We start from the raw sequence: 10,883 nt of genomic DNA, 5'->3' as shown, positions 1-10,883 counted from the left end.
TCCTTTTGTGATTACATCCAACTAATGGCCAGACATCTGGTTTCTGGTCTGGACTTTGTCCCTTCCTGTTCTGTCTTGGTATGTCCTTCACCTCTGTGACCTCTGAGAAACAGAAGCAGTGATCCTTTCTGGCTCCACTCTGCGGTGGTCGCTGAGGGTCTGCTGAGAGGTGAGGAGTGGTGCCGCAGCCTGTAGTCAATGAGCTGGTGCACCGATGGAGAAGGAAGGTTTGTCTCCAGGTGGTTTACCCCAGACCAGCCGCTCTCCTTCCGCCCTGCTCTTGCCAGCACTGGTCACTGGCCATGCTCGGAAGTGTCCGTGGCAGTTCTCATCTTTGCATCTGTGTGCCTGAAGGTCCAGAGAATCTTTCTCCCCAGGCAGTTGCAGGAAAGATGAGAGCTCCAGGCTGAGAGGTGAAATCCCACGGCTCCTTGCATCCTTTCCCAGCCCCGTGTCCTGCCCGCCAGCCCTTCCTTCCTCCCAGCCCAGGATCTGCTCTCTCGGGCCAGCTCTGCCCCGGCACCCCCACCTCATCCAGGGCCAGCCCTTCCTTGTCCTCAGCGCTGTGCTGTCGGGAGGGCTGTGTCACAGGGCCAGTCAGCCCACAGGGGCTTGGGCCTGTGGAGTCTTATTTTTTTGCTGTTATTTCCTCTGCCTAAAAATAACATTTTATATTTTTAGTGCCTAGTTTAGAACAAAACTATTTGTTGGTCAGAGGTCAGGGCGGTAGACTTCTCAACAGTAAACAGTGAATCCTCAGTTCCAGTAGCCTTTGGGAAGTGGGGACCCTGATAGGGCAAGAAGAGGGTCCTTGGTAAGGTTACATTCCAATTTAATTTAATGATTTGTTTAACGTTTTGAGAGATGGTCTGGCTCTGTCGCCCGGGCTGGAATGCAGTCATGCGATCATAGCTCACTGCAGTCTCAACTCCTGGGCTCAAGCTCCCTCCTGCCGTAGCCTCCCAAGTAGCTGGGACTAAAGGCACACACCACCATGCCTGGCTAATTTTGTTTGTTTGTTTGTAGAAAGTGGTTTATTTAGAGAGAGAGAGAGAAACAGGAGAAGGAGAGAGAAAGAAACAGCTAACTCCCACACTGAGTGAGAGAATCCAGAAAGATGGAATCCAGGAGAGGAAAGCAGCTTCCACACTGAGTGGAAGGGAATAGAGAGATGGAATTTAGGAGGGGAAGACAGGCTTCCACAAGAGAGCGTTCGTGGAAGGGGACTCCAGAGGGAAAATCCAGGAGAGAGAAAGATGGCTTCCATGAAGGGGGTGTTTGTGGAAGGGGACCCAAACATGGAGTCCCTCCTGGCTAATTTTTAAAGGTTTTTGTAGAGATGAGGCTTTGATCTGTTGGTCTTGAACTCCTGACCTCAAGCGATCCTCCTGTCTTGGCCTTCCAAAGCATTGGGATTACAGATGTAAGCCACACCTGGCCTGAAAATTTAATTGTAAAAGAAAAGGAGAAATGTATTCGGAATTAGTCCGAAGAAATAATCTCTCAAGATGACTTGCGCCAGCCCCTCCTTAGGGGAGAAGTGTCCTGTTTTGTTCAGTGCTTGTCAATTGCCTGGAGGTCCATTTTCAATTGCCACCACTGACAGGCATTTCCTGCTGAAGAAAGAGTGGCTCTGTCCGCTCCAGGGTCTTTTTCTTTCCTCAGCTGTTCCTGCTGCTCTGTGCTGTCCACCTATCCTGGACCTGGCCCAGTGCTTGGGGCTGAGCTGAGGGGATGATGGATGCTGGGCTGGGCTGGGCGGGGAGGGGTGGGGTTGGGCGGAGCTGGGCCGCGTGGGGCGTGGTGGGGCGGGACAGATGTGTCTCCGTGAGTGCAGCTCCTCCTTGGGCACCACCTCCAGTGTCTTACTCAGGTGCTGCCCAGGTGCCTTCCATCCTTCCCTGTTGGCCCTGTCTCTCTCGGTGACTCTAAAGCACAGGGCAGGTATAGGAGGGTGTAGATGAGATGACGGTGGGGTCTGGCATAGGAGAGGTCCTCAGGCTTGCACTGCAGAACTGTGTGGCTTAGTGCGTGGGAGCTCAGGATCTGGGGTCGGGCAAGCCTGGGGGTCCATTTCGAAGTTATGGAAACTATGAGCAAGTTGTTAACCTCTCCAAGCCTCCTGCGTATACAGACGACATTAATGATGCACCTTACGGAGTTACTGTTACTGTCACGATGAATGCATAGCGCTGGCACATAATAAGGTGAATTACAGCCACACATTTGCAGGCCCCTTGATTTTAGCCTAACACAAGCTACTTTACTACAGCCCTAAGAATTCCAGACACACCCTGCCTCTTCCAAGTAGAGAAAACACAGGTGGCGCTGTGTTTAGAGGTTTAGTTTCAGCTTTCTTGATTCAAACATAGTGCTAGTTGTCCTGGCTAGGGTATCTCTTTCTCTAGAAGTGACATCTATGCTAGGGCCGGGCCTCGTTCCTCTGTCCTCATAGCTGGGCCTCCCATATCACTGACTGCAGGTTGGTGGTGTGCAGAGAACCAGCCTCAGGTCCAGCTCTACCTGCAAAAAACCTGATGTTTTGATATTTAGTGAAGGATGCGTCTTTTTCTTCAGTTGGCTCTGGATTCTGAAGGAAGGAATGGTGGTGTTAATTAACTCCTAAATCCTCAAAGTGGTATTTCTAAGACTGGAAGCGGTTGTCTCAGAATCCCACGATCCAGACTTTATTCCACACCCTTTGTCATGACCATGGGCTCATAGGATATTGAGGTCAAAAGGATCCTCACACATGCCTTTAGCCCAGTGTATCCCTACAGATTGGCAAACTGTAGCTTCTCCATCAGGGCTGCAGGATCCGGGGAGAGGGCAGAGCAGAGCTGGATATTAGTTGTCCTGAAGACCTGAGGCTGGGAAGCACCGATGTGGTACAGCCTCGATGCTTACTGGGCATCTTAAGGATCTTGGGAGCAAGCGAGAGACCCCAGTTCTGGTCAACTGAGAAAGGAATGTGTTGGGGCCGGGTGTGGTGGTTCATGCCTGTAATCCCACGACATTGGGAGGCAGAAGTGGGCGGATCATTTGAGGTCAGGAGTTTGAGACCAGCCTGGCCAGATAGTGAAATCTCATCTGTACTAAAAATACAAAAAATTAGCCAGATGTGATGGCAAAATGTCTGTAATCCAGTGACTCAGGAGGCTGAGGTGGGAGGATCGCTTGAACCTGGGAGGTGGAGGTTGCAGCGAGCTGAGATCGCCTCGCTGCACTCCAGCCTGGGCGATGGAGTGACTCTGTAACACTCCAGCCTGGGCGATGGAGTGACTCTGTAACATTCCATCTCAAAAAAAAAAAAAATAAATAAAAGGAATATGTCGGAATGCTGTCAGGGGAGGGGCACATAGGACTTATTGGTGGTCAGGTGCCCAGTCAGGGATGGGCAGGAAGCATGGCACCACCAAATGGCCAGAGCAGCTGGCCCTCTGTAGCTGCTGGGCTGGAGCCACCTCCAAGCTTCCTTTTGTCCCTTGCTCAGATTGGGAGAGTGTCTGGTTGGCTGATCTGCGTCCTCCTTCCACTCCTGGCTGCCCTCATCTCTGGTCCCTTGAGCTTTCTGCTTTCTGGTTTCCTGAATATCGTACCTGGAATTATTCTCTCTCCAAAACGGCAAATGTAGGAGAAAGACAATTTAAAAAAAGAAAGGAAAAAGGCGAAGGTCTTGTTAGGGTTCCGGGAAATGGCTGCTAGGCTGGCAGGCGCCACCAGCTGACTCGTGTCTTGGGACAGCCGGACACAGTAACTGGAGCGCTGTGTGACGTGGAAGGGAGTGCTGGAGCCATGGGAGGACCAAGCTGGGAACCGCAGCTCATCTGGTCAGGGAAGGCCTGTACGGGAGGCCGCCAGAGGATCGGGAGGCTGGAGTGGCAGCCAGAGGAGGTGGTAGATTGGCAGGAGGGAAGAGAGCTCTGGACATGTGTGAGGCTGGAGGCAAGACGATGTGTGGCCTTTAGAGATGAGAAGTGGGGGAGAGGCTCACGCAGGGCCCCACGGAGCAGGAGGGCAGGATGGTGGGAGCCCAGGCCTCTGCTGCCGGCCCCATGCCACCACGCCGCCTCTGTTGCTGCCCAAAGGAGTCAGTTCAGGGGTTCGGGGTTGCTGAGCGTAAGAGAAGTTTATTCTCAGGTAATGATTAAGAGGAGCCGCAATGGCAGGGGGCCTTTGTGAGTGTGGACCTGACCCTGTTGCAGGGCGATAGTCGAGAGAACGGGAACACCCAGGTGGAGGCTGGGATCTGCATTGAGTACAGTAGGAGGAAGTGGCCGGTCAGATGAAAATGCAGCAAAACACTCATGGCTTTAGAAAAATGAGGCCGGACGCCAAACCAGAGGCGGTGCGGAGAGGGGAAAGGCGGAGAGGGGAAAGGCGGAGAGGGCTGCTGACTCCCTTCCCTCAACGGGGTGTCTGGAAAGTCCAATAGATCAGAATGCCTCATCTGCCCACAGGGCACACTGTTCTTGGTGACACCCAGGAGAGGGGCCTCGTTAGTGGAAACTGTGAGTTGTCACTTTCAGAGGGAGGTGAGACTTGCCCCGGTGTCACACTGGGTGGACAGGGTTCCTGTCACTCACTCTGCACGGAGCGAGGCTTTTTGATGTCTGGTCCCGTTGCGCCTGAGCTGCCCAGCCTTGACTGCTCTGGGGTGGAAAAATGTCTGGTCAAGTCACTGGCACAGGCAGGTACAGAAGAGCTCTGCTCCCACACTGGCAAAGAGCTGCCTTGCGTTGTGTGGAAGAGGACAGCATCCAGGGCAGAAGAGAACATTTCCTGGAAAAATGGGCCACCCGAGCTGGCTGCTGCTGCAGCAGCGGAAGGAGGGCTTTTCAGAAAGGAGGGACCGGGAAACAGAGGCATGGAGGCAGCAAATCAGGCCTTGCCCCCCTCCTGATGCCTGCTCCCCAGCTGCCAAGGCCAGATGTCATTGGCATATGTTACAATTTCACCACGTCCACGTTCCACCCACTTATTAGGACTTATTTTTAATTTAAACTGCCTTTTAAAAACTTTACTGAAATGGAAGATTAGCTCCCCGCTGGGCTTTGTTCTCAGCTCTTCCGCACTCCCACCGTCTGATCCTCTGATAGAGCTCATCGGCCTGGGTTGTCCTTGACTTTTTCACACGGCCACTTCCTCCGTTGTCACCAGCGTCATCTTTTTTTTTTTTTTTTTTTATTTTTGTTTTTTCGGCTTTTTGCTCTTTTTTTCCAGGCTTTTTTTTTTTTTTTTTGAACTTTGTGAATCTTGGGTTATACAGGTCACTTAGAAATACCTCTGTTGGTAAGAAATCAAACACAGACACAGCGCTTGTGCCCTCTGAGGACCCCTCGTTTAGTCGCTTCCTGGCGATGGCCTTGGGCATCAGTCCCCGGGGTAACCTGCTGGGCCTTTTCCTATGGGACTGTTTCATGAGTTCTACTTTTGTTTCACACATAAATGTATTATCATATTGTCTGTTTTGTCCTGCAGCTTTGTTTTTTTTTCAGAATGATTTTCTAAGGCATGAATCTTTTGAAATTATTTTAATATATAAACTCAGTGAAAACAGCAATACATACTCTTGCTTTAAAAAGTTTTGCAGCACAAGCTGGGCGAGGTGGCTCATGCCTGTAATCCCAGCAATTTGGGAGGCCAAGGAGGGCAGATCACTTGAGGTCAGGAGTTTGAGATCAGCCTGGTCAACATGGTAAAACCCTGTCGGGCATGGTGGCGGGCACCTATAATCTCAACTTCTCAGAAGGCTGAGGCTTGAACCCTGGAGGTGGAGGTTGTAGTGAGCCGAGATTATGCCACTGCACTCCAGCCTGGGCAAGAGTGAGACGCTGTCTTAAAAAAAAAAAAAAATTTCACAGCATAAAAGGGACACAGAGCTGGCCATGCCCTTCCACTGTTGCGTGCTCAGAGGCTTCCTGGTGCCGCAGAAGAAAGGCCATGCTGTCACCGGCCACAGGCCCTGTGTGGTCTCCCCCACCACCACAGCCTCCCTGCCTTCTTTCCTTCCCTGGCTGATCGGTGTCCATTCAGCGGAGCCCTCTGCAATACTGTGGGTGCCCCCTCCTTAGTCTGATGGACCTAGATGGCCGCCCCTGGGCTGTGAGCGTCCTGCTGGCAGGGCCAGGGGAGGTGGGCAACAGAGAGGTCAAAGCCCAGGCCTTGTGGTGTGACTCTGGGTGAGTCAGTGCACTTCTGCGTCTTAGCCTCTTCCCCTGTGCCCAGAAGGCTGCTGGAGGTTGGGTTCATGACAACAGCAGGGATCGGGGCAGGGCCTCTCCATGCTGACGGCTTGCTGCAAGCTGCCTGTCTCACGCCACTCGTTATTCTTACTGTCCAGCCCAGGACCCAGCACAGGCTGGGCATGTAATTGACCATAAGTGGATGTCAAATAAAGAGAGACAGGAATAAAGCTCCACCTAAGACATGTGGGGACGTGCAGGGACAGAGGCCTCTCGCGGAGTGCTGGGGACGAGGTAGAGGATTGAGATGGGATGGGAACTCAGTGCAGGCTCTGAGCACATTGTCCAGTGATACGCTGGAGGTGCTGATTGGACTCTCACCAGGAGGCAGCAAGCACAGGCAGGAAGCCCCAGCAGCCCCCTTGGTCGCAGATAGCATCTCCCCAGCCCTTCTGCCTCATGACGCCCTCCGTCTGTTGTCTGCTTGTCTTCTGAGTACTCCAGGAAGAAAGAAGCCACGAGGCACTGGCGTTCACCCAAGAGGCTGCAGCCTCCGCCCGTGTCTGGCGTTGATGTCCCCTGTGTTGAGATGGGATGGAATGATTCAAGCAAGCCATCTCCCACCCCCTTTTTTCTGGTCTGTTTATTTCCAGGCAATGCCACCGTAGATAAGTTGGAGGACTTCATCAACAACATTAACAGTGTCTTGGAGTCCTTGTATATTGAGATAAAGAGAGGAGTCACGGAAGATGACGGGAGACCCATTTATGCACTGGTGAGTGCCCGGCAGAGCCCTCTAGTGGCATTTGTGAGGAACTGGAACGCATGTCCCCGTTTGTAAAATGCTACCTTCCTACATAGGGCTGAGTGAAGTGAGGTGGACAAAGAAACTGAGACCAGGCCGGCCCCCGACCCAGCCTGCCTTCCTGTGCGCACAGCAGGCCTCCGAGGCCTGTGGTATCTTTCGGTTTTCAGGGTTGGGGTGACCAGAACGCGAATCTGGGACCTCAGTGCTCGCGTCACCGCCGACACGGAGCCTCTGCCCGACATGGCAGCCTGTGTTTGCTTTGGTTTGATTTTGCTTTTGGACAGTTCTCTGCAAAGAAGTCACTCCAAATGTATGGAATATTAGGAATAAAGGGAGAAAATGGTTTTAAAGAAAGTGTAGGAGCGTCAAGGATTGCCACCCACTTGGGGCCTTCAGTGGTTTTGAGATTTACTCTCACAGGTAGGGACCAGGGTGAAATACAGGAGTGAAATACATGGAAGCTGGCATGCCCCATCCCTGGCTAGGAGACACCTCGGACTGGTAGAGGACATCTGGCTCCTCCCAGCCAGGCTATACTCCGAAAGGAGCACTCTAGTCCAGGGATTCCCAGACTCAATTCCCTGGGAAAAACATGACGCAGTCAGTGAACCGTGGGAATGCTAGTCAGACGCGGCAGAGCAGATTTCTTTGCTACTGGACTTCTCGATGCCTTTTGCATTTGAAGTTCCATTAACATGCAGACAAATCTCCCAAATTGACCTGCATTTGGAAAATACTGTGTACCCTTTGGAGTTCTAAAACTTCTGAAAGTCTGGCACGTGGACTAAGCTAAAGAATAAAGTCTGTAATATACGCCTAGTTACAGATCCATCCCTGTGGCCCGCAGCGCCTGGATACAGGAGCTCAGTGACAGGCCAGAGACTGAGGAGGGGGCGGGAGAGAGGGAGGGAGAGAGCGAGCAAGACTGCAACTCGTTAACCGGCACACGAAGGGCACAGCCTGACTGTCACGCTGACTTATTTCTTAGGTGAATCTTGCTACAACTTCAGTTTCCAAAATGGCTACGGATTTTGCAGAGAATGAGCTGGATCTGTTTAGAAAGGCTGTGAGTACAGTAATCCCCATGGCCCATTGGCTGGGCTTCTTACGGGAAAGTTTTGTCTCCATCGTTAGAAGTGGCAGCCGGAATCTTCAAGTATCACTGGGGGCATATGGGCCACCGTTGCTGTCTGAGAAAGGGCTTTGCAGGGAGATGTCACTGTGTACCCATCTGGAATTCACAGCTGCCAGGTGATAGCCGAAGGGGCCACTGTGGCTGCCTGGGAAGGAAGTGCTGGGCCAGGTGTGAGCCCCAGCTGGATGGGCAAGAGCAGGGCCTCACGGAAAGTGACAGGAGCTCCTGCCTGGCTGCTCCAAGTGCCCGCTGGGAAAGGTGGCAGCAGCAGCATCGCCTGGGCGCTTGTTAGAAAGGCCAGGTCCCAGTCCCCATTCTAAGACTGCCGAGTCTGAATCTGCATTTGTTTGCACGTGCACATTTGAGAGGCACTGCTCCACCAGGCTTCAGCGCTATTTGCCCAGCCCTCGGGTCAAACACCTGGCTAAGTGGTTCTCAGGCCTAGATGCAATGATGATAACTGCAGAGGTGAAAATAATTCAGACATTTCAGCCCCACTCGTGATCTGTCAAATCCAAATCTCTGAGAACCACGTGCTGGAATCATTCCTTTTAGATCGTCTCCTGGGGGGACTATTAGCTGACAAGGTTGAGGAGCAGGTGCTGAGCTGAGCACACACCTGTGTGTGTAGGAACCCGTCTTCCTCAGCGGTTCCCACCTGCTGTGCCTCTCTCACTGCATCTGAGGCCAGCCATGAGGCAAGGCGACCCTTTTTGATTCAGACACACTAAGATGGTTTATTTGGGATGATGTTATGGGAGTGACCTCTCAAATGTGAGTCAAAGGAACAGAACCCAGACCTGGCTGTTGATGCATATTAATTAAATCATTTTCCTGGAAGGCCATGCCAGTGCACAGTTCTGCCTGTGATCTGAGTGGTTTTACTGTGTCCCTGCCAGACTTGGTGTTACCATTTAAAAGCTGTATTGGCCAGTTTAATAGATGAGCATGGTACCTGCTTTTTCTCCCAGCTGGAACTGATCATTGACTCAGAAAGTGGCTTTGCATCTTCCACAAACATTTTGAACCTGGTTGATCAGCTTAAAGGCAAGAAGTTGAAGAAGAAGGAAGCAGAGCAGGTGCTGCAGAAGTTTGTCCAAAACAAGTGGCTGATTGAGGTACTGTGTCTCGTGGTTTTCCCAGCCAGGCTTTTCCGAGTGAGTAGCAGTATTTCTCCAAAATTGTATTTGTAGCCAGCCGATGTCTGTCGAGCCTGGCCTTCTCAGATCCCTTATCTGCTTTCATGCATTCCAGCACCGACCCCGTGGGGAGGACTTGAGCCCCACTCCTCCTGCCTCCCACTCCCTGTTCACTCACATCATGTGTTCAAGATGCCACAGCCAGAAATGGCAGAGCCAGGAGCTGCATCCTGGGATTTGGGCCCCAGGCTCAGGCCTCTAGTCCACACACTGAGAGGCAGTGCAGTTCCCGGCTGAGAGCATGGCTCTCATGTCTAACCCAGTCTGATCCCTGAGCCAGGTGACCTCATGTCCCTGTAAGAGGGCGTGGTTGTTTCCTCCCCGGGGCTGGGTGCGTAAGGAACAGGAATGGGACCACACAGTAACGTGCTTGCTCCTGAGCTGCCTGGCTCTCGGGGGAGGCGGCAGAAGGATTGCTGACATTACCACTGGTGTCATTGTCACAGTGAGTTCCTCAGGGCCTGTGCTCAGAGGAGGCACAGACAAGCTTCAGGAGAGGGGCTGTGACATTTGGGACAGGCCCCCACTGCAGCTCCAGTTTCTGGCTGCTGCCCCGCCCCATGTCTAGTCCTCCTGAATGCAGCAGAACCAATGTTTCAGTTGTTTTTCCACAAGAGACAGCCCTCTTTTCAAGAGCTCAGGGTTTGCGGAGTTGACCACAGCTGTGCTGCCCAGGTGTTCATGCCCGCGCCCGTGTGTGTGGACGACATCCTGATGTTGGGCCCTGCTTCCTCACTTGGTGGTCAGACTCTTGGCCAGAGGCTGCCGCTTGTGGCCGTGGGGATTCTCCACTTCCGTTTCAGGAAGGCTCGCCTCTGGGTTGGGGAAGTTAGGGTTCTGAGTTACTGATGTCTGTGGAGGGTGGGCCTGTCCCAAGAACCTGACCCGAATTCACTTCCCAGGGTACCTGATGGGTAGAAAGAGGTGGAGAGGTGACGGGGGCTGAGGGCAGAGGTCACGGGGTCGAGGGCAGAGCTGGGAGCTCCAGTGAGTGCAGGATCTGCTGGGTACATTCCTGTAAGTCATGTCTGAGTGCAGCAGATCAAATGTTTCAGTTCTTTTTCCACAAAAGGCGGCCCTGTTTTCAGCAGCTCAGTGTTTGCCCGCTTGACCACAGCTGTGCCCTCCTAGGTGCTTGCCGGGGAAGGCTGGGTTCTGAGTTACTAATTTCTATGTAGGGTGGGCCTGTCCCAGGAACCTGACCCGATTTCAGTTCCTGGGGTACTTCATGGGAAGAAAGAGGTGGAGAGGTCACAGGGGGTCATGTCTCGGAGGCTGCCTGCTGCCTGGCAGTGGCTCCACTAGCTTTGTTTTTAGCTGACAGCTCAGGGGTCTGGATGCCATTGACGTCGGACACCCTGAGAGTGGCAGGGCCGAGTTCAGGTGCCGGTGTGGGGGCTGCAGCTCCCCATCAATGGCTGTGTCACTGTTTTTCTTCCCCTCCGGGCTGTATTTGGCCCTAGGGAATATTCTGTCTGCTTAGGTTATAAATGATCATTCTCGCTTGTGATGCAGCCCCTTTTTAGGCCAAGTTCTTTTTTTTTTTCCTTTTTTTT

At 52.7% G+C, this 10,883-nt stretch overlaps 1 protein-coding gene across 3 annotated transcripts in view; it reads left to right on the top strand.

Moving 5' to 3' along the window:
• NSMCE1 (NSE1 homolog, SMC5-SMC6 complex component) overlaps window positions 1-10,883 on the top strand; it is a 40,440-nt gene that overhangs the window by 24,889 nt on the left and 4,668 nt on the right. For 2 of the 3 annotated variants that reach the window (XM_017534441.2, XM_037740606.1), the window contains exons 3-5: window positions 6,839-6,960; window positions 7,982-8,059; window positions 9,100-9,246. In XM_017534441.2, coding sequence (XP_017389930.2) covers window positions 6,839-6,960; window positions 7,982-8,059; window positions 9,100-9,246 — 347 coding nt within the window. The remainder of the gene's footprint in view (window positions 1-6,838; window positions 6,961-7,981; window positions 8,060-9,099; window positions 9,247-10,883) is intronic. The other variant, XM_037740605.1, reaches the window with a different exon arrangement.

This window comes from Cebus imitator, unplaced genomic scaffold (genome assembly GCF_001604975.1).
Source record: "Cebus imitator isolate Cc_AM_T3 unplaced genomic scaffold, Cebus_imitator-1.0 Scaffold85, whole genome shotgun sequence".
Taxonomy (NCBI): domain Eukaryota; kingdom Metazoa; phylum Chordata; class Mammalia; order Primates; family Cebidae; genus Cebus; species Cebus imitator.
Note: the sequence above shows the minus strand (reverse complement) of the source record. Positions and strands in the feature narration are given on the sequence as shown.